Source organism: Thunnus maccoyii, chromosome 12 (assembly GCF_910596095.1).
Source record: "Thunnus maccoyii chromosome 12, fThuMac1.1, whole genome shotgun sequence".
Classification (NCBI taxonomy): Eukaryota; Metazoa; Chordata; class Actinopteri; order Scombriformes; family Scombridae; genus Thunnus; species Thunnus maccoyii.
Genome location: NC_056544.1, coordinates 5,193,680 through 5,217,897, shown reverse-complemented (window position 1 = coordinate 5,217,897; position 24,218 = coordinate 5,193,680). Strand labels below are relative to the sequence as shown.

At 39.0% G+C, this 24,218-nt stretch overlaps 1 protein-coding gene across 4 annotated transcripts in view; it reads right to left on the bottom strand.

The window, feature by feature from the left end:
• astn1 (astrotactin 1) overlaps positions 1-24,218 on the bottom strand; it is a 392,569-nt gene that overhangs the window by 257,390 nt on the left and 110,961 nt on the right. For 3 of the 4 annotated variants that reach the window (XM_042427879.1, XM_042427878.1, XM_042427876.1), the window contains exons 6-8: positions 17,010-17,117; positions 15,111-15,260; positions 10,441-10,608 (exon numbers count right to left, since the gene is read on the bottom strand). In XM_042427879.1, the coding sequence (XP_042283813.1) occupies positions 10,441-10,608; positions 15,111-15,260; positions 17,010-17,117 (426 nt within the window). The remainder of the gene's footprint in view (positions 1-10,440; positions 10,609-15,110; positions 15,261-17,009; positions 17,118-24,218) is intronic. The other variant, XM_042427877.1, reaches the window with a different exon arrangement.

Genomic DNA, 24,218 nt, shown 5'->3' with positions numbered 1-24,218 from the left:
GACCTGTAATTTTCTACTACTAAACTCAGATAAAACTGAAGTTATTGTGTTTGGCCCTAAACACCTTAGAAACACATTATCTAACGATATAGGTACTCTAGATGGCATTACCATGGCCTCCAGCTCCACTGTAAGGAATCTGGGAGTTATCTTTGATCAGGATATGTCCTTAACCTCCCACATAAATCAAATTTCAAGGACTGCCTTTTTTCACTTACATAATATTGCAAAAATCAGGCACATCCTGCCCCAAAAAGATGCAGAAAAACTAGTCCACGCATTTGTTACTTCTAGGCTGGATTATTGCAATTCCTTATTATCAGGCTGCCCTAACAAGTCTCTAAAAACTCTCCAGCTAGTCCAGAATGCAACTGCACGTGTTCTGACTAAAACTAGAAAAAGAGACCACATTTCTCCCATTTTAGCTTCGCTACATTGGCTTCCTGTAAAATCTAGAATAGAATTTAAAATCCTTCTCCTAACTTGCAAAGCCCTTAATGGTCAGGCACCATCATATCTTGAAGAGCCCATAATACCGTATTATCCCACTAGAACACTGCGCTCCCAGTATGCAGGCTTACTGGTGGTCCCTACAGTCTTTAAAAGTAGAATGGGAGGCAGAGCCTTCAGCTATCAGGCTCCTCTTCTATGGAACCATCTACCAGATTCAGTCCGGGGTGCAGACACCCTCTCTATGTTTAAGAGTAGGCTTAAAACCTTCCTTTTTGATAAAGCTTATAGTTAGGGCCGACCAGCCCTTGGATCAGCCCTTAGTTACGCTGCTATAGGCCTAGACTGCTGGGGGACTTCCCATGATGCACTGAGCTCCTCTCTCCTCCTCCTCCTCTCCATCTGTATGCATTCATGTAACATCAATGCATGTCACTAACTTTGCTTCTTCCCCAGAGTTTTTTGTGCTTTCTCATCTCTCAAGAAACCCTGGGATGCAGGCAGAGCCTCTGCGGTCCTGTTGGTGTCCTTCCCCAGCTATTGCTGCTGTTATTGTCATTGTTATTGTTATGATTGTTGTTATTCTGCTTTCTTATTCTGCATGTTTCTAAACCCTCTATTCAGGATTCTACATGGGATTGCTTGATATGATTTTGATATGATATTTGTTTGATCAATTTAAAGTAAGAGAAACTATAATCTCAAAAGTCCAATACCCCACAAATCAGACTAAAACAATTCCCTGGTGGCGTGATGTGGACACTCTACATGGGCATCCTCCTGATAAGTGAAGCCTTTTAGCAAAGAACACCGAAGTATCAGCTTTTTGTTCTGCTGTCAGCTCCCAGGAGAAATGTCTGCCTTGACTTTGCTCAGTGTGATTGATGGGGCCTCACCTTTGGTTTAGAGGGTTACTCAGGGGTAACATGTACAACATGCTCTGCTCATGCTCAATAGGAGGCAAGTGAAGGGCACAGGCTCTGGGCTTTTATACACTACTGTTAATGGAAAAGGTCAACTGTCAGTACCTGCCAGGCTAAAGCAAATCATTTTCACTGAGTTTCCCTGCTCATGTTACTTGAATCAAAAGGAAATGACTAGAGCAGTTTGTGCTTTTGATACTGTCTGTATTTGATAGCATATCTGTATTCAAGAGTATTGTTATGTGTTCTTGAGTTGAGTTGATGTCAGCTGTAAGACAAGGTTCAGTTAAGCTAAAAAGAGTTGAGACAGAGTCCAGAGAATCCTACATAAGCCCAACAGACAGTGAACATTTACATTTTCCAATAAATAATCATGCTCACTACATCTATCTGCAGGAGCAACATTCAACATCAACATCAACTTTTTCCCTTTTTCGACTGACCAAGGTTACAAGTTTGAGAACTTAAACTGTTTATAGGGAGGGGGTGAGGTAAAAAAAAAAAATGCATTTTTTATTCATGTATTTTTTCAGTCAAGTCTACAGTTGCAACAATATTGCAATGTCTGAAAATGTCAAAGTCAAGAGAGACCAGAAAATAGAGTCCTGATGTGTTATCTTAGATCTGAGGATCAACATACTTGTAAACTAGAGTGACCAATAAATAGAAACGCTGTTGTCATTACTTAGTTTGTCCACCAGAGAGCACTGACAGGGATATTTTTCAGTTACAAAACATTATAAGAACCCAGTATCAATCAGGCTCTGATTGATTATTCATGTACGAATGAGGGTTGTTTTTCCTGAAACATCAACTGAATAATGTTGCCATAGGAATTTGGAACCGCTTCCTCACATAGCCTTTGCTATCACCTGGCTTTTCCAACACGTCTCTTGGCAGCACTCCCAACATGCATATACTGTAGCTCTGAATGTAACTGTTACTTTTCTGCTGTGTTAAATGTGTAGTGAAAGAGCTGAAATGTTTGACACTAGAAAGCCAAGTTTACATTTTGATTGTAAATTGTGTCCAGAAAAAAAAAAAAAAACAGCAGCAATGAGATGACAGGAGCTGTAGTATTTCATTGTGTAGCTGCAGAACAATGCAAAACGCCTCATCTTGCTTTAACTGATGTTTCATTGCACTCTGAGGTCATGACACAAGTGTTACATTCCCTAATTGCTCAACATACGGATGCTGAGCCAGTTTATAAGTTTCACACTTTGCTTTGATCACATCCCACCTTCTCTTTGTCACTTTTTAGAACACACAGAATTAAACAGTATTTATGGCACAGATTGCCCATAAGTAGCCAGGAAGCCTTGATCTATTGTGTGGGCAGCAACGAAAGCACAGAAAGTATGTTTTTCTTCATGCACTGCGAAATTATTTAGCTCATCAAGCAGATATCCACACATTGATCCATTATGCAGCCACATTAATCAGGTCAGTACATTATGATGTGGGAACATGTGTCTCCAGAGGCACAACATGTCTCTTTGTGTTTCATAAAACTACCACACACACTCCAGAGCAGACAGGAAGAAGGTGGTGAAAGGAGCCTGTAAACATCAGTACCCAAAGCATCTGGGTTTAGGGCTCTGTGGGAAGGGAGGCACTGTGCGTTACAACATCCACTGTCTTTTTTAATGTCTTACAGGAGAAGCACAGATATTGTCGCAGCCCATCTCAGTTTTCATCACTATCTCCTCCAGCAGAAAAGAGGATTGGATTTAAGCTATCTATAGCACCTCTGCAATCTCCCTGCAGCCCACACACACTTCCACTCACTCTCATGTGCACACTGTCATGCCGACAAGCACATCCACACACACACACAAGCATACACATGCACAATGGTTTCATTACAAATGGATCATATGAAAAATACAATACAAATACCAAAGCCATGCTGCTGGTCCTGCTGGTCCATATATCATTTTAAGGAGTGGGCTGAGTGTGTGTTTGGGTGTGTGGGTTAGTGTCTGAAATTATTCGAAGAAAGCCAGGCATGAGACACATTGGCCCAGCTTTTTGATTCATTTAAAGGTCTCAGAAGTCACTCTGTATTGCCCAGGGGAGAGTTAGGCTACTGAATAATGAATGCAAAACAAGGAAAATACTGCCTTTGCTCTAAATGGGAGATTTCTTCCTGCAGTCATAACTTGAGTTACACATTGACTCAAGACTTTTCAAGAATCCAGGTCGAACTAAAATTCACCAATAGGGATATTCTTTGCAGTATATCTGCTGTTTTTTTGCAGTAAAATTTCACCAGATTTGATGTGCGGTGCAGGAGAAAGTCTGACTGTTGAAAGCCTGAACCTGACTGGTGTTATTTTTACCTCATGGTCGGATATTGAAACCTAGAATCTTATGTGACTTTACAGCAGACTTATATTGGGAGTAGCTAAACTTGTAGGAATTATGACTTGTCTGACGGTAGCAAAGCAGGAAACAGTGTGAGGTTATTCCAGAGTGATAAAGTTTGCAAAGGGAGGAGGTTAGGGGGGATGGCTGGGTCAATAAACATCAGAATTCAAAAAAGGACATCGCAGTTTGTTTCCTGTTTCCTACCGACTGTAAATGTTGGTTTATTCTTATTGGTTAGTGGTGGTTATTGGATAGTTGCTATTGTAACCATGACAATAAAGTTTTCCTGACCTTAACAGATTAGTAATTTTAACAGAAATCACAATGTTTCCCTAACCCTTAACAAGTTGTTTTTGTGATTAAACCTAACCAAATCTTAACCATAGCTGTGTCCGATCATAAAGTTTTATTTTGGAAACTGAGATATTGTCCTGTTGACAAGGGTGTCGGATCAGAAAATGCTTAACTCTTGGTTAGTTGAGTCAAATGTGAGTAAGGAACAATAATGTGTTGTTGTGATGACGATGTGTGGGGAACATTAAAGAGCTGCCTAAGAAAGTTATTTTTCTCCATTCAGCTGTTTCTTCTCATCAAGAGTGATCTGATCAGCACATATCGAGGCCTCAGTTTATACCTCTATGTGTCATTCTGGATACAACAATGTATTTTGTCCTTTAATTTGGAAGACTTGATGACAGAGACGTTTATTTATTGCACATAAAACTGAGGCTGAATATTACTTTTAGCAAACAACATGATTGCTGATAATAAATTAAAGGACTTATATTTGATGCAAAGATAATAGTGGCATTTTTCATGAAGAAATTAATTTAAAGTTTTGTTGTTTCTTAGCCTCTCATATATACTGGGTTTTTTTGTTGTTTTCTCCTAGCCAGAGTTATTCTTGTATGTGAGAGGACTGCCAAATTCTACTGTCAACACCTCCGCGGGGATACAGAACATTAGCAACTCACTTTGAAAATGTTTGCTGACAAAAATGGTAAGAATAAATGTAAAGAACTAATGTATGACAGTTAATCTTCTAAATTAGCTTAAAAACATTTACTGAATGATTTTCTAAGTGAACTAAAGTCACTTACACTATAATAAAATTTGAGAATAATTACACCATTTTGGCTCCAATTAATAATAGATGCTTACAAGTATTTACTAGCATTTATGGAGGGAGATTTGCTTGCAGAAATAAGGACTTTTCTTATGCTAAAATGTTTCTAACTTGTTAAAACAACAAGATGTATTATATTATTCTGTTTTACAGGCTCCCACATTCTTCATAGTGAATTTGGAGGCAGGGAAGATCAAAATGTATTCACTGGCAGAGAGAGTGATAAAGAGCTTGTTGAACAACAAAATGTTCTACAATTCTGTTTTATCAACACACTGTTCTCATTATTTGGAATTTGTATGTGGTCTCTGGCTTGAATAAAACATAATGTACAGTAGCTTCACATGGCCCTAATTTCAAATGTTACGGAGAAGATGGTAGAGGCAAATACAATAATTAGACTTTGTATGGGTCCCTGTACATCCTTATCAGCAATGTACTGTCTGCATATTTCATTTCAAATGTTGTGTTTCCTACATATTTTTTTCAGTTTGCATTTCATGGTTGTTGTTCATATTTCAGAAACATATTTCGTAGTAACAACTAGGTCAAATTGATTCTCTATAAATTGAAGGTGTTTTCACCCAGTATGCATCATGTATCACTCCCATCAATCAGCGGTTGCCAGTCATGCCGTTACAGGCAAGATTTTAAAATCGCAGCTGCATTTTAAATCAATGTTTTGTTCAGCTATTCAGCTGACAGTCTCAGCATGCAATTGCACAACAAGTGCAAAGATAACAGTTGTAAGCGTTTGTGAGTCCCATGATCATACAGAGCCCAGTAAAGATTAAATGAAAAAGCACAACAATATTGTGCTAAGCTGGTGCTTACTTTTCACTCTGCACTTTTCCAATTTCCAGTTTGTGGGTCACAAAGAAGAATTTTCATCAAAACTTATTGACATGTTGCTCTTCCTCAACATGCCGACAGTATGATTTATCACTCATTTCAGACATGACATCTGTTATGGAATTTTCCATCTTTAGGGGTTGCAAGTTGGGTTACGTTAGGTCAAGCCTGGGCCTTGAGGTCACACTGTAAATCTTAAGTAGAAGGAGTCACTCTCTCCTCTCCTTGAGACTCAGAATAACTGTCTGTGTTGTTTGGGGAAGCGAAAGCCTCTCTGATTAAGGGTGAATCAGCACTGTCATGGTTACCAAGGTTGGAGGGGGCCTTCCTGGACAATACAGATAGGTGAAAGACGTAGATTCTATTGACATAATCAGACATTCAAACCAGAATGTGCTGACAGTGACCTGAAGTTCCATGCAACGTGTCCTGAACTAACACGGGTAAGATGCAGTTCCTTGTTTAGAAACTAGTGAACCAATCATTTTTCATATTGCTGGCTGATCTGTTGAGGGTAAAGACTAAGAGTCAGACCTTCAGAGGGTAGAACGGGAAGAGACAACATCAGGTGTTGCAGAAAACTTTGCTGTTTGCTGTTTCAGTTTCTCCTTGATCAAGTGCTTCAATAAACATTTTCAGCATTAAGACATTAAGGGCTCATGTGCACTTTCTCCACTGAGGTGCTGACCATCACTCAATATTTCCAATACTGTCAAGCTTACATTCCTCTATCCATCCATCTATCTGTAGTGTAGTGGTACTTAACAACACATTCTTGAGCTGAACAAAATAAATATATGCAACGGAACAGAAGATAAAAGCATGTAAAAGAGAAAAACTACAGGGTTGGCCAGTCATCTATGTTTCCAGATCATCCCTTTGTCATTGTGTATGTGCTCAAATAAGGGTCAATAAGATTAAGAGCTTGTGAAATGATGATGATGAAATAATTTCCAATTCTGTAGCCTTAAATTCCCCCCCCCCTTTGTAAACCTGTGAAAAAAACTCATTTAAAATTCAAGTTGGTGAAAAAGAAAAGCTGTAGGAAAACATTTGAGAATATCTGAATGGAATTTGTGCATACACTATGTCAACTGTGAGGTTACACAAACACTGAGAAAAATCAAGTGCTTCTGTGAATATCTGACTACAGATTCAACAGAAAACTGTGTATGTAAATATGTGGCCTTGACAGTGAATGGACAACGCACAGCAAGAGCATGTGTATGAAATAGTGGAGTTAGCTTGTTCAGTGTCAGCCCTGGATGTTGTCTGATGATAAAGCAACACAACATAATCACCAGCTCAGGGTTAGTTTATCTACTATTTACAGTTTATCTGTTATTTACAATAGATATCTATTACTTTATAATCGGCATTTTAACATATCCATAATATATCCTTTGTCTCACAGTTAAAGGTAATTGTATCCCTATGTGAACATTTTGTCAGTAGGAAGAAGGGAGTGCATTTATTTCAGGTTAGCGCACAACAAAACAAATCAAGAAACAGAGTGGATTGTGATGATTAGCCTCGTTAGTGCTCCCTTTACCAGTGTATGGATTCTCAGAGGTATGTGACATTAGTGAACCAACAGAGCTAAGTTAGCTGTTGCAGGAGGAGCTCTCTGTCAGATGAGCAAAGGTATGAACAAATAGAGCATCTTGGGCTTCAGTAAGGAGCTTGGGCCATTTTATATTATATTTTAGCTCTAAAAGTAAAATACATATTCAGAAAATTTTGACTGGATTACCAAAGCAGAATAACTAGATAATAAATAATAAATAATAAACTGACGTTAAAATTAGCATCAGCAACTGGTAATCACATCTTTAGTCCTCCATAGCTGATATGATTATCAGACAGCACACTAATGTAAGAATATTCATATTTTTGGTGGGGATAGCTTCAGACTCCTCTGAACACTTGGTTTCCTATGTTTTTTTCTACTTTCAGCCTGAGCTGACATCGGCTTGTGATGGATTTCTTTATAGGATCATCTGCTCCACGCACAGAATGCAAGTTCACTGCTCCGCTCCGCTAACATTATGGTGTTTTTCAATTGTTTTGGGGGTAGTCATGCCGAGCCATGACTCAAATCGAGCTGGCACGCTGTGAGTGTTTTTCCATTACACAGCAGGGCAAAGTAAAATAAGTAGTTTACCTGTTGGAGATGTGCTGGTCATCCGCAGCCCTTCAACAAACATCATCATCACTGTGGCTGTTTCTGCTTGTGCTATTCCTCCCTGCATTATTTCTAACTGATCCGCTGAACAAAGAGCTCCAAATATCTCCATATCTTGTTGTGCCAACTGGTTTTTAGGGCTGCTAACAAAGCTCTGCTGGTCAATTGGAACAGAGTGGGCTCATTGGGAGGGGGGCCTTAAAGAGACAGGAGCTAAGACTGCCTGTTAGAGACAGAGGCTGAACTGAGGGGCTGCATAAAGAGTCGGTATAAGATAAATAAGGAGTTTTTTGAATTGTGAATTATGCAAAACTACTCTGGTTTAGTTCCAGAATAAAAAATATAGAGCTGAAAATGAGCAAAATAGGTCCCCTTTAACCTCCTCAAAATCTCAGCCCTAAAATCTTCAATCCCATCCTGTAGCTCAAGACAAATACTGTACCTTACACACACCACTGCTTTTCACTCCCATTATATGTTACCTGTTATAATGAATTTATTTATTAAATAAGTTACTCTCTTTTATATTTCTCCCAAACAATTCATTTAGTTTAAAATACCCCTGCACTCAAAAAAGTATTTTGCTTACTGTTACTTGGATGCTTGAACTGTACTGTGCAGAATGATGTACAGTATGTGTGAAGTTTGTTTTCACATTCATCTACTGAAGGGTGGAAGTTTCTCTATGCCTTGAATCTGACTTGAAGACATGTACCTTTGAGCGTGATTTGTGACATTACAACTAGTTTAGAGCCAATCATGGTCTAGTATGTAACTTGGAGGCAATTAAAATTTTTTTGTGGATTAACAATATGAGACACCAAGAATTATTCCACACGGAGTATTTTGTTTAAAAAATATGCCTGGAGGGGATCTTTTAACTAGATATTGCATACAGCATGTGCAGACCCACTGTGTACAAATGAAGATGGCATTACATGTGAACTAATTGATCAGCTCCACAAACAGCTCTCCTGGGGAAGACTAGTTACAGTGCTCCAAGCAATCTATTTTCCATTTCAGGCCCTGCAGCCTGTTGGACCATAGTCATGGACACACCTGTAAACAATTAAAGAGGCTTCTTCATACAGCCACTATTGAGGACCACAGTGGGAGGTCCACAGTGAGTGATAAAACACTGCAAGTTCGGCTTGGAGGCACTCTGCAGGACTGAGAACATTCAGTGGCTAATAACCCTCCTTATCCAATCACGACAAGTATACAAGCCATTCACAATGATAGAATAAACAACAAAACAAAACAATGCCACAATCAAGCTAGCTGTGTTAAACTGTCCACTCAGTTTAACTTGCAGCATGACTGACCCCCTCATCGTTAAAAGAATTGTATAATTCAAAACTGTATGGGCACAGTTATTAAATATTTCAAATTAGAACAATCACGTTTGGTGAATAGGTCATAAACCCCTCACTATTGAAACAAAAAACAAAAAAGCTGAGTGATGATGCTATTATGCGCAACTTTTTCAACAATAACCTCAAAACTTAAAGACCTACAATAAAGCTTTTTTTCTCGGATATTATCAATTACTTTTCTTAAACCCTTGTGTTATTTGTTTAAGAACATTTATAAAAATCTACACAACATAGTAAACACTGAGTATCCAGATGTGCAGTATGTGGGCAAGTGCACAAAAAAGACGCAGATGAAAGATGTAAAGACATGCTAACAAAAGTGGAATATAATTCTGAAATGGCTTCATGTCAGATTTACACAAGCATGTTCTGTATGCTGTGCGTGTTTGGTGTCGTCTTTGTGTAGAATTTTTATGTGATTAAAAAGTCTTATAGCTAATCCTGATGCCATATGTTTTCGTTTGTATATAAATGAGACAATCCAGATTGAAATTGGTGCAGCCTAGCTATTGCTTTCAGTATCTCCCGGTTGGATCCGGGGTTTTGGTGGTAACAGTGTCACAGTGTCTACCCCTACCACTTCACTTTGTTTTCCATACAAAACTTAATAGAAATACACCTGGAGCTGGTTGACATATGATGAGGTCAAACTTTAATTTATTAATAATGAAAAAAATGTTAGATTGTCACTAAAAAAACATCCACCTGTGCCCTGCTAATGGGTAGTTGTGAGATTATTTACTGTTACTGTTTGTTTATCCACATCTTCATTTTAATCCTTTAAGGTGCACTTTGCCATCTGCACTGTTGTCACTGGAAATAACATTTTGCTTTTTACTGATCTGCCAATAATAAAGCACATCATTATGTAAAAGCACAAAGACTACAGAAGTAATGATATTTAATGTTTCCATGAATCTATACAGTAACAGGTTTAACAGGCCATTGGTTTTGTTTACTGCTTAAGTTGCAGGTATCGTAACGTTTTACTTAACATAACTGTTGTCTCCATGGAGATGACGATAATGATGGAAGCCAGTCAAGCCAGAGAACTGAGATCTCGCTCATATCAACTAATAATTAATAAGGTTTCCATGGTAACAATCTTGGTATAACACAGAATTCATGCTTGCTTCCATCTGCTTCTTGACTCACCTGTCTCTGGGTCACACTGGTGCTCACAGGGGTCCAGGAGGCGTCGTCCACACAGCTCATTCACCCAGGGCCCGCTGGCATTCTGCTGGTAGTACAACAAGATCTGTGCCGGGTTCAGCCAGTCTGAGGCGTCCAACTGGCTCCCCTGCAGCAAAATGAACCTTGATCCTGAGGAGGAGGGAGAGAGAGAGAGGGAAATAGACAATGTAGAAAGAAAGAAGATAAAGAGGGAAGAAATGAGAGAGTGTGGAAAAAGGATGGGGACAAGGACGAAAGGCAGGGGAGGATGAAGTAGAAAGAAAAAATGAGAAGGAAAGAGAGATGAAGGGAGGAAAGGGACAGTTACCTAAATAAACCTTTATATGAAAAATCAACCCAAAAGATTTTCTAGACTGGGGCTACATAATTTTATTGCTGTTTTTTAAATTATTTTTTTTAATCTAAATTAAAAAGGACATGGACACAGTATATTTGGAACTTTCTACCAAAAAATATCTTCATCTGAACTGAAGACAACAAACAGAATATTTCATTTCTCTAAAGTGGAATGGACAGAGAGGTTCTTTAGAGGAGAGAAAAACTCAACATCCAAAATCAAATAGTTTGATAAGAGTCAAAACATACCAGATGAGAAAATATTTGGCTTCAAGTTGAACCTGACCAACAAAACATCCAATTAAAAGCCTCAAACAATCTTCTCAACCACTATTGAAATATTTGAAAGCTGAATTATTGTGTCGTATTATGAAAGAGCAGACCTGCAGCCAAGACGGCAAACCTTGACAGCTATAAAAACTGAAAAGATGAAAATATCCAAACTGTGAGAAACATTTTAATGAAGCAATACCTATAATGACAAGATAGATATTTTTGTTATCAGTAACCACAGGCAGCCAGCTGAGGCTTCCACTGCGTTTCCCTGCAGCCAAACACATGCAGCAGGAGGAGGAACGCGGCAGTGAGGGAAATAGAGGTTTGAACTTTTCATGGTGTTTAGACAAATCTGTGCTTGGATTAAAATGTTGAAGGGTCAGACAATGTCATAAATAACTGAATGACATGTTAGTGTAGAGAATGAAGCAGCCTGTTCTGGTTTGGTTGTTTAATGCACTCAGTGGAGGATTGGGCTTTACAGCTTTACTCTGAAAACTCGTCTTCTTTGTCATTCACATTGGTAAAGTGGGAAATTGTGTTATGCACTTCTATCCTTTTCATGCATCTCTTACTGAGTCAATGACTTTACATACGGCGTGCATTTAGTTCAGTTATGTTTAAGATGACAGCACACACAGATTAAATTGCCCACTGTACATGGTCTTGTAAGGATGGTAACTTGGTTAAAGGCCTGTAAGAAACTCTACTCAAACTCTCTCAAGGCTTTCTGCAGTTTTACCTACACGAGACCATGTCAACAATGTCATTAAATACCTAACTGTACAATTATTAACAACTGACGATCAATTAACAGTTCCTCCTTGAGAGTTTTTATTTCCTGAACTCCCCCAGATTCTCCACATGGTTCTCCGCCCTGATCTTCTCACGTGTGCATTGGTGCCAAGTAAAAAGTGTCATGATGGGATCTGTCTTGTATTCCAGTATCAGGTTAACACCTTCTGAATGTCTGCTAATAGTTTCTTCCTAAATTCTTCCTTCATATATTGTCTTTCTTGATCAGCCTAACCTGTAGCTTAGCTGCACCTGTTGTAAGTAGGTGTTATCAGACATTTGTTTCGGGAAAAATAATTCCCCTGCATGGTGCATATAAAAGAGTATGACCCTAATGGGTTAGAACCTTGATAAGTTGCATCATGAAGGTGTTTTCAATGTAAATTCAAAAATTCTGTCATCTGACCAGTTGAGGAAAATTGTGGATGGTTTCATTCTGTTACAATAAAAAAGGAACATGACACAAGGATTGAGGTTGAAATCCATGTGTATCATTGCTTAAGTCCTATAAATTGACTCCCTTCAGTAATGAATTACTGAAATCCTTCCATCCAGCGGCAGTAAAAGTAACCTAGAAAAAGGAAGATTTTATTAAAAGAAAAAAAAATACGATAACTTTAGATTCAATCACTTATATGCAGTCAATAATCCATATGAAGAATACAGCCTTGAGTCTGTCAGGAGACCGAGGCCCCTGACACAGCAGGTGTCACTATAATACCTGATACTGAGACATCTCCGCTGTGTGATCTCTGTGAATTAGCAGAGCAACTCATTGACCAAAGCCCTGACCATTTGCAAACACGGGATGCATATTTAATGACTTCTTGGCAGGCTCAGTGTGTCCTAGTTAGCGCCATCCCCTTTGATGATCCCTTTAAAACTAGAGTGCACAGTGCAAATGGCCACATACATTTTGGTTGCTTAATTGTGAAGAGTCATAAAATTGCTTGGAAAAAAAAAATTCAAACTCAACAAACCAATAAGCATTATCACAAGCAGTCTTACTTGTTTCTGTTTTATAGTGTATTTCATGTCCTATTTGGGAATGCAGTATCTTTGATTTTGCATCTAGACATGGATTCTCGTATTAAATATACATGCTTTTTGGAGGTATACAAAAAAAAATTAGAAACTGACTTCTGCCAAAAAGGGAAAAAAAAAAAAAAAAAAATTAAAGTTACACTGGAGCCATCTTGATGCAGATATTCATCATCATTTCAAGTGTGAATCTCTTCCAGAGCGGGAATCAGTGGAGTGGGTGCTGCGCTTAATAGTCAATTTAAGCACCACTGATTTAAGCACCACTGTGCAGCACTTCAGTCAAGGTCTGAATAGAGCTGTTGTGCAGAAATTCAGCAATATCACATCATTTATTTACAAGTACAAAATGTTTCTTAAATGAAACACTAAACCAAAACCCCAAAGCAAAAGAGTTTGAAAAATAAAAATAATCGAAAATCAGAAACAAAAAAAATAATAATAAAGCAATAAGTCTCTGACTGAACCATTATTAAAAATTGTTTTTTGTTTGTCTGGTTTTTGGCTTTTTGATACAGGCAGATGGCACATGGGAAAAGAGTTAACCACTGTGCTATGTTTTTCTGTAGACACAGTCTAGTCACAGTCTCTAGTCACTGAGTGTCTCATAGAATTTGAATTTCTCATGAATTACAATGTTGAAAATACAAACTTCCTAATTTGTAACCAAGGTCCTCAGTGAATTATAAGGTGAAAAAAAAGTAAGAAAAGTAAAAACATGATTTACTCTAACCAAGAAAGGTCTCTCCCATTAAAGTGAATACAAACTGTGTAAAATCAAAGATGGTGCATGATTTCTTCCTCACCCTCAGTGCTGCCGCTGGTGGCCAGAAGATAGAAGAGACTACAGTTTTAGTCAACAGAATCACTGTAATATCTCAATGAAGAAAGTGGTCAGAGTAATTATTTCTTTTGGTTACTTTTTCCAACCCTCTATGTTCTTAAAATGCTATAAGCTGCTGAGTGACTGAAATGTCCAGGTTCTGGCTGATCGCCTTTCATGGCTGTGATACATAGTATGAGGGTCCTGGATCAGGAATGGGGTTGTCATGCTTGATTTGTGGATGCTATGCTTATATGGGCCACATGATAGTTTTACACATTGAACATAATTTGGACACGTCTCAGACAAGACGGATGGTGGTAAAAAAACGTATTCCCACAAAATACTATTTGAAATGGTCTGTTTTACGCTTTCTCCAAGTTAGTCGTAAAGAAAAGTTTGTCTTGTCTTTTGTTATGAATCTTGAATAGCAGTAGACATTGTTATCCCAGGTAAACATCTCCACATGATTACTTCCCCTGATGTGAAAGCCAAGGAGAAAGGTGTGACTCTACATTACTGCGCTTTTCTTCACAGTATTTGAAGGCAGACACATGCGCAGCTGTTGGCATTAATAGCTTCTTTCCCCAGTGGTAGAATCCAGATTTTCATCTGATTCACCATGACATCAAATCAAGTCTGATGAGATTGTGGAGACATTTATGGAAACATTCTAAATCGATCCCAGTTTTGTAATTCAACAGGCGAATTCGCCATCTTTCATCTCCTTTCAAAGTTCCCTCCCTGGACGCCTCCCTGGAATTTTAATATCTCTCTGGCAGACCAGCGTATACCACCGGAAAGCAGCAGCACTCCGAATCAAATCAGACCTCCAGATGATAGATGAGTGAGCCTAGTCACAGTCTATAATATATCTGGACTGCCAGCTCACTCCTGTGACAGCTGAAAAATGCCAATGAGCCAGCAGGAGCCAGCGCTTGGCCCCCGCGGTGCTTTTTTCTTCTGCAGGTGCTACATTGAAATTCATTAGCAAGGTGGTTCAACATATCAGAAAGTACAAGGGGAAGAGTGATGGTGGGTTTGCTGCGGGTGGTCACTGCGACCTGGCCTCAATGTGCTCTGATGCTTTGAGGGCACATCTGTTGTGTGGTCTCACATGGGAAACCTTGGGGGGGAGGGGGGGGTGGTTGACCTGGCATTTACCTTTGTCTTTGAGAGAGCAAAGCAAATCAGCAGCTCCACCGCAAAATGCCTGCATTCGGTTTGAGAGATATAGTGGGCTGGACTCCCCAGAGAGCAGCAGAAAAATGCCAGCTCAGCCCCCCAGGGCTTTGGGCGCCCACAGAGGTTTGTGTGGAAAGGCTGCATCTAACAATCTGAAGCTGGTGTAAAGCCTTACCGTCAGCGATGAGGTGCTCCGGAACATGTAGGATTACCCGCACTGAGAGGCTGCAGGAGAGGTGAGAGGAATAAACCAGGCCGATCACGCAGCTGATGACACTGATCAGAGTCAGGGTGGTCTTATTGATGGGGCTCCGTGGGGAACCTGCTGCTGGGAACAAACACACAGGGAGGGAACGGGGGAGGTGGGAACAACAAACGGTTCAGATATGTGAAGCAGCGACCACACTTAATTCCTCCACAAAACCTCCATACCATAAACATACATGCACACAGTCACACAAACATATACACACTGCCTACACAGTGTCATTTTACAAACAAGCCAAAAAACGGGCTTAGCGCCCATGAAAAGGACCTTTGGATCAAAAACTGCAAGCCTTTGGGAGGTTTAGACTAGGCCACTCGGTGGCACAGAAATAAGATTTACCTTTGAAGGGTATTAACATCCACGCTGGGATGTGGGGGGAAAAAAGAGACATGGGCCTGAATAAAAACGGTTCAGAGGTTATTTCGCAACCTTCCCTCTTTCCCTCTGCTCTCCCTCCCTGCCAGAGTGAGAATGCTTCCCTTATCTCTTTGACTCCAGAGTGCAATACAGAAAGTGTTAAACGTGACCTCATACCCACAGGGGCATACACACACACACACACACACACACACACACACACACACACACACATACAAATCACACAATGACCTTGACTATAGCCACTCACACTTTGTTTAAAGCGGTTATTTTTTCACTACCAGAATAACTCTAGATTACATTGTCACTTTTAAATTACTCTGGCAGAACTTTTTCATTCAAAAACTGCCCGAGGCGATCCTTTAAACAAAAACCAAAGCAGGAAGCTGACCTATTGTATTATACATATGTAAAGCTAGTTTATTTAATCAAGTAACTTACCCAGAAACTGGTTGTGGGCAACATTTCACCTTTTTGATGCCTTGTTTAAAGTTTATATTGGTTTACGTTTTCAGTTTTTTTCATTACAAAACATCTCCTGTGGACATTTAGCTTCTCCATAAAAACTGGAATATTTCAATATTCTCATCCTTCCTCTCATCGGTCGTCTGACTTGAAGAAATATTTTGTCAGGCCTCATGAATCATCCTTTCCCCTGGATCTAAACAACATAGTTAGGGCTGTGTTGCAACCTCTTTATTCTATTCTTAAACCTCGCTCTAATTAAAGGTGTTGGCTGCACTTCTGGAGGCTTCGCCGTGCTTGTGACACCTGTGCACATGACGGGGGAATAATTGGCTTGGAGGCGTTGTAAAAGCTTGTAACGCCTTCTGACAGCAGCTATTATTTTGAGTGCATTGTCTCTTTATTTTTTATTTTTTCCTCTGTCTCTCTTCCACACCCCATTACTGTACATCAAAGCCGCAAGGACATAGCATGCTGACAGATAAAACGTGCTCCACGATTTCACTTTGACAGCATTTGCACAGCATCCACCTTAAAAATAATATTTGTGTGTAATATTATTTCAAAATACAGTGTTCTTTATGTCTCAAGATGCAATCAATATCAAAATATTTTGCACTGAAAACCTCTGATCTCGTCGTCTTGTTTGATTTCAGTCAACAAGATTGTATGCAGATGCACTGAGATCAGTGTTGCATGCTCACAACCACTGACAAAACATTCTACACACACCGATGTATATACCATACACAGCATTTACACAAATACTATGTGTTTCCTTTAGGAGTCAAAATCATGAGCACACACAACACTGGACTATCCATCTGCTATATGCACTGTAAAGGTTACTTGTCATGCGTTGTGGCGATGGTAATACCATCAGACGGCGGGATAAACTGTAGGTGTACGAGTCCTCCTTACCCCCTGAGCCCCATGCGCTGTTGGCGTTACCATTTCTCATACCTCGACTCCGGCGGCGACTGCGGTTTGGGTCGGTGTAAAAGGCCAGCTGAGGCTCGCTGTCTGCCTCCGTCCCAGAGTCCCCGTCTGGGTTCAAGAAAGTTGAACCCGCTGTTGGATTCACACAAAAATACACCTCTAATGAAAAAAAAAGAGTTCTGGACCAATGGTGGGGAAAGTGTCCTCAAGTTTGCCTCACAGAGTTTGCGGGGAAAGGGCAGCCAGAAGGGAAACTGAACCCACTGCTGGGATTCAGTGTGGAAACAGATCAGAGCATAAAAGTTTTCTTCAGTCAATAATTGAAATGTAGGCTAATGGAGATGAAGGCCAAGCAAAAAGTTAACGATATCATACATTAAAGAAAAGCTTGAAAACAACTTTTTTTTTGAGCGCACTGGTTGAAGATTACAGACAACTTTTCTTTTATCCACTTCGTTCATAAGAAATGTGATTAGACAAGAGTACATTCATATAGATCCTTGAGCAGACTAAAAGCAGACCTGTTGCAACCTCCTCATAGAAGGTGAAGCCAGACAAAACATCCCTGTGGATGTAAATACAGAGGTACAGTAGCTTCTTGGGTCTGATCTCTGGTTTTAAATCGTATTGTTTTTTGCTGTACAGTAAGAAATCCTTCCTTGGGTAAATGCAATTTGAACAAATTGTACCTCACCTTGAGCAATTTATTAAAATGCTGCAAGGTTTGTCTTCTAGAGCGAACCTTTTTCACAGATGATATTGTAAATATTCACAATAAAATAATGTAGAGTATCAAGTCGGATATGAGAGTTTGAGTAAATTCAAAACCTCCCTCATATTAACACTGAGGCGTATGTGGATAGAATAAAACCACTGGATATTTGCACAGACTTAGTCAGTAATGAAACTACTCCTTGCTGAAGTACAAAGATGTGTTTTTGATCACACCCACTTCATCATTTTTCCCTCATTATTTTAAGACATGCTTAACTGTAGCTACAATCATTTTGGACACAGTTAAGACTGAAGGGCTAAAGCCTCAGTCACATCAGCAATTATAACATTAGAATTTCACACTGAAATGTATTATTTTTAATGCATTCTGTGAATTTACAAAAAAGTTAAATTGCGCCGAAGTGAACATTGACATGAAAATGGGCCCATCGACCAACTACAAACAGTCTTGACAGTCCAAAATATAATAGAAACTATCACATCAACAATGTTCCACCAATTGTATATAACCTTTGCTCCACAAGAAGCACGGTTTGCAGTCAGTCCTGAGATGCTGATTATATATTTTCTTTTCAATCAGTGATCAAGCTAGATAACTTACTAATTGGCACTGCAAGCCAGCTAATTTTTGGGCAATTGTGTCCAGCTTGCTGTCCAGCGCTAGCTAGCATGTTGCCAGTTAGCTCAGCAGCTATAGTAGCAGCCACAAGACAGCCAGTTGCATGACAGGGCTCTATGGTACAGATAGCTCTCATGAGTAAACTGTTAACTTATTGTCCAGTTCGGGGACAGAATCATCAGTGCATCACCAAGCCGTCAGCATCACCACATTGTGCTGCTTTCTGATAGGACCACACACTGCGTGATAGGTTTAATTTATTTAATCTAGAGGTTATTATTTCTTTTGTTTTACAAAAACGGCTAGAATTTTGATTTAGAAGTTTCACTAATTCTGTGTTTTTATGATAATATGGTAGGTTACTGCCACCTGTTCAAACACAAGCAGCATTAAGCTGCATGTTTTAGTTTAAATACAAAACTGACACTATCTGTAAAGTAAAAGAGATATATGTTCACAGCAAAGATTGTCTCACCTCTCGGGGTTGAATATGACATTATTTTGTTATTTCTGGTCATCAGTTTGTCTTGGTTTCTTTGACTTTATAAAATGGTCTCTGCTTTCAGGATGTTCCATTGGGACTTTGATGTAATAAACATCTACGATTCCCAGCTATTCAATTTAATGTGTACAGCAGCACTATTGTTGATTAGAATAACACACTCTTTATCACTTAAATTGCACTGTGAATCAGTACCAGTATCTGACAATCTTGTTAATACCTGTCCCTGGAGTTACTATGGAAACACAAGTCCCTTTTCTCTTGATGCAGAAATATGAACAATTATACCCAACTTACAATTATAAGTATATTAAATGTTACATAATCAAAGATAAATAAATGAACAGTAAACAACTTAATACCCTTCTGCCCAGACAAACTGAGAATTTTGTAATTACAGTATTTTTGTGAAGGAGTGTTGATATGTAAAGTGCAGTCTACTGTACAGTCTAGTCGTCTGTGTGTTGTGATAGCTTCTCTATCTTATTCTAGCTCTTTGAAATTTTCAAACTTCCAACTTCTCTCTCCGATTTATAATTTTGAATATCATTAATTCATCATGAAATTGCATAAGGAATGTTTGAAACATGTGGGATGTTTCTACCACACAGTCATGGTTGCCTTTGTCAGCACAAACTAACATACTGTATAATGATTAATTTGATCAAATCAAATTATGCTTTAAATCGCCTGTGTATCAATAAACATTAACCATAATCTGATGTCACCATCTAAAGTTACCAGTTGTTTAATATTTAAATTGACAACTGAAAACTTCTTTCTGTTCCTGTTATTTTATTTTTATCCTATTAAATTTTATTTTAGCATGCATCTTACAAGTATTTTCATTATCTATTGATCTTGATCCTTTAATCAATTAATTGTATAGACTAGAAAATGTCAGAAGATAATGTAAAAATTGCTCAAGACAATTTGAGGACATCCAAAGTGACATCTTCAAATAGCTTGAAGTCCTAAACCCAAAGACTTTCAATCAACAATGACATAAAAAAATTAATCATATTTGAGACACTGGAACTAGAGAGTGCTTATTATTCCCGCTTGATTAATACCATAATTGATTGCTTTTCAAACAGTTTGCAATTTTTTTCCCCACACGATTATATGTATTTTTACTATGTATACCAAGCATCTTGGGAATCTTATCTTAAACAAAATATAAATAACAATAGTGACAATGTTTCCAGCTATCCTATCTAGGGATATTTAAGGGAAAAATGGGGTGACTGACTGTGTCAAAGTTAATCAGTTTGAAAAAATATAAATGGAAACAGTGGATGCATACAGTGTGAGAGATGGACCACATGCATACTAAATAAACTGCTAAACATGCATAACACATATTGATGTGGCTTTTTGCTGGACAATACCAACATGACTCTTGATTTTTTGTAGGGAGGAGGTTAGTTTTTGTTAGTTTTTCAGTTTTTTATGCTGCGATTCATTGAAAATGCAAGCACACGAGCCTTGTCAAAATGCTGTTACACTGCCAAGGAAAAGCGCAGGATAAAGGTAAAAAAAAATGGAGAATCCATTGCTAAGATAATCCCATTCATACCGTTCAAACATTCTCCACTTTGCATTTTCATGAGATAGTAAATGTTTCTCTTTTGCTTCGAAGTAGGAGGAAAAATTCAGCAGTGAATTGGGCCTGACAGCTTTGTGATTTACTGCTACAGTATGATCTTGAGGATGGGAGCTGATGTATACAGTACAATGTGATAAACAAACTGCTCTTACTGTATGTTCACAATGCATTTCAGTGGAGGGTATTTTAGCAGAGGCATTAGCTACATTTAGAGGGCATGTATTGAAGCTTGTCTTACAAGTGTTAGCGGATTGTGAATCAAAAAGTGAGGGGGAAAATCCATCAAAGCAGCAAAGATTTGCTGCCTCAGCGGGATAAATGTGAATGGAAGTAAAATTCATGCTAATGTTGCTCAGTGAAAAGAGCTTTAAAAATCCCTAACCAAGACACAGTGCTTGATTAAAGTGGAGAAGATCCCTAGGAAACAATGGGGGAATGAAAACACTCTTGGCAGCAGCGTCAATGTGACAAACTGAGAAGGACTTTTTCATGACAGCAGCTTCATCAGCTTTTCATATTGTTGGTTTTAAAACAATATGCACTGAGGATATGAATGTGTAGTGTAAATATTATTGGCAGCCATGACTATCTGTCAGCACAGATGTTGGCATTGCTGTACTTCACAAGTGGGAAGGCTTTTTTGATGACACCATTGTTTCAGCAGCATTTCACACGACTGATTTAATAATAAAGCAATATTCACTGCACACTTCCCCCCCAGAAATGTTTACTGACAGGGAACAAAGTCCTCTGGAATTATATTCAATGTGCTATTAAAACGCTGCAATGAAATGAAGACAAATAAAATGTCTAGGCAGTGATTGGTGAAGAAAGGAGTACTTCAACATTAAATATTTTCCAATAACTACAAAAAAGACCAAATGATATGTAGACTTTAGATAAATATCCATCATGCAGGCACATTTTGATGATATGACACAAAAATGCTGAGATGTCAAAGAAGAGATGTCGTATACAACCCAGAATTTCCCCACACATCCTCATAAAAAAAAAAAACAGTATATGTCTAAAATTCAGGCCAGCAAAAACAACCTTAAGTTACATTTACGCAGCTTTCCAAAACTATTACAAATCACTTTTAAAAAATGATGATGTTTTATGGTGTGACAGCGCTGTGGTTAAGGTCTGGTTGGGTTTAGGCACAAAAAATCCTTGGTTAGGGTTAGTGGAAATTCATGATTTGTGTTAAAATAATCACTTGAACTGTGGTTTATACTTCCTTAAAGTGACGCAACCTTCGTCATCATGGCAATAGTAAACACCAGGACCTTATGGTTTTTTGAAAAAATGTCCAAACTCAACTTCAACTTCAACTTCAGTTTATTTAAAGTGTGAACTTTACAAGTTAATAAAAACAACAGAAAACAAAAAAAAGAAGCACCACCAGCAAGGGGCGAGACAACAGTGTGTTGGTGCCCCAGCTGGCTGCCGTGAGGTGGGCCAGCAGCGGTGGGCAATGCGCCGGTGTTGGGGGCACTGGTGGTATCACGGGTCAACATCAGTGAGGGATGATGGGGATGGATGGTCGGGCATTCGGTGCTGACTAGGGATCCCTTGCCTGAGGGAGAGACAGGTGACTCCAGGCTTTCCACTGGTTCTAAGTGATTCTCCAAGATCAGATCCCCAGGCAGAGATGAGGGAAGGACACGCATTTTCCACTGCTTGGTGACGGAGGCCAGTGACCAAGATTCAGGTACTTGAGTGGAGCACACCTGGGATCTGGGCTTGGCTCCGAGCTGGGGCCACAGATCCTCCAATAGTGTCAGCGGGGCATAGGGCATAGACAGATCCATGGAATTGGAGGGAAACCATGGCACGATATTACATGTAAAAGTACACACACATACATACGCTCACACACACATACACAGGTTGTAATGTCAATATTACAACAAGGTTTAGGTTAGAAATTTTAAAACAGAGATCATATAACTCTAGCAAGGTTGGGATAGCTACATGTCAAAGAGGAAAACAGTTAGTGATTTGGGTTCCTAGGCAGTGAAATTAGGAAAGGTCATAGCAAACAGAAAAAAAGACCTGTTTTCAGCTTGGATTTGAAAGTATCAACAGAGCTTGCCTTCCGAATGTGCAATGGTAGATTATTCCAGAGAAGTGGAGCTTGGGGCAAAGGCTTGACATCCAAAAGAGTTATTATTATTATAGATGTTATGGTATATATAACTATTCTAGATGTTATGAAGGCATGTATTAGGATTTCAGCATCTGAATTTGATAAAATGGGGTGTATTTGGCTATTTTACAAAGGTGGACGAAGGCAGTTTGTGTTATATACTTGATATGTGGCTCAAATGTAAGACATGGATCGAATACTATTCCTAGACTCTTAACTGTATGGGTCTGAAAAATTGTGCAGCCATCAAGATTAATGGAAAAGTCTGTAAAAAGCAATGTGAATCTAGCTGGACCAAGCAGCATTTTGTCTTGTCTTGTGTGCATTCAAATGCAGGAAATTATTGCACATCCAGTGATGGACTTCTAACAAACTACAGGAGTCACTGACTGTTACAGGAGGATAGATTTGTGGGTCATCAGTGTAGCATTGATTCATTATGTTTTGTTTTTTGAAAATGTGACCCAAGGGCAGCAAGTAGGGACACGGTATTTGACCTTAGAGTGGGAAGACATAGTATTATAGCCTTGTGTTCTATTACTCAGGTATGATCGAAACCAAGAAAGTGCCAGACCCTTGAGACCAATAAGGCTCTCAAGATGTTATAGGAGGGTGTCATGGTCCACAGTGTCAAAGGCGGCACTTAAATCAAGTAACAGCAAACAGATGAGAGATCAGAGTCCATTGCAATAAACAGATCATTAGTTACTTTGGTCAGTGCAGTTTTGGTAGTGTTGAACTGAAACTCATTACAGAGGTTATTACTGGATAGATGGGCAGTGAGTTGGCTAGCCATCCCCTTTTCTAACAGTTTGGACATGAATGGAACATTTGAAATCGGTCTATAATTGTTTAGGTTTTGTGGGTCAAAGTTGGTTCTTTTTAATAATGGTGTAACCATGGTAGTTTTAAAAGCAGTAGGAACGATACCAGGGGACGGAGAGAATGATGTTGAAAGCACCTCAAATGGTGAGCAGAGGATGTTAGTTCTGGGATGAAAAGAGTAATAGGAGCCATAGATTAGTGCAACACTGCCACCTTTTTTGTTGGCATGAGTGATATAGGAGTATAGAAAGTTAGGTGGTGATGATTCAGCCAGAGGCAGTGCGTTATTTGTGGATAACTAGGTTCACAGAGTCCAAAAATATCAAAACCATGTTCAAGTATTAGATCATGAATTAAAAGCGCTTTGGAGCTTATTGATCTAATGTAAATAAAGCCTATTTAAAGGCAGGTATTGCTGTAAAAACAGGTGTAACCTTCATATTCCGTTGGTTTTTGTTTGGATGGGATTTTCTCTTTTGGATGAGGGTAGGGATATAGAAAACTTCATTATCTTGATTCATAGGAAAGCAATTTGGAATAGAGTTAGGGCCAAATCCTCAAAAGGATTGCACGGCTTTTGTGGCTGCTAAACCTTTGCAAATGAGACAAAAAGATAACGTGTCACAAAGCACCCAAATGCACCCAACAGACTGTTAGCTGCTTGTGTCATTACATCCTACATATACCACTACTGTAGAGGACTTGGGATGCCATTTTAAAATACAAGGCAGTCTTTCAATGATGTTGAGGGAGTGCACACCTGGGTAGCGATAGGTGCTGGCACCTTTTAA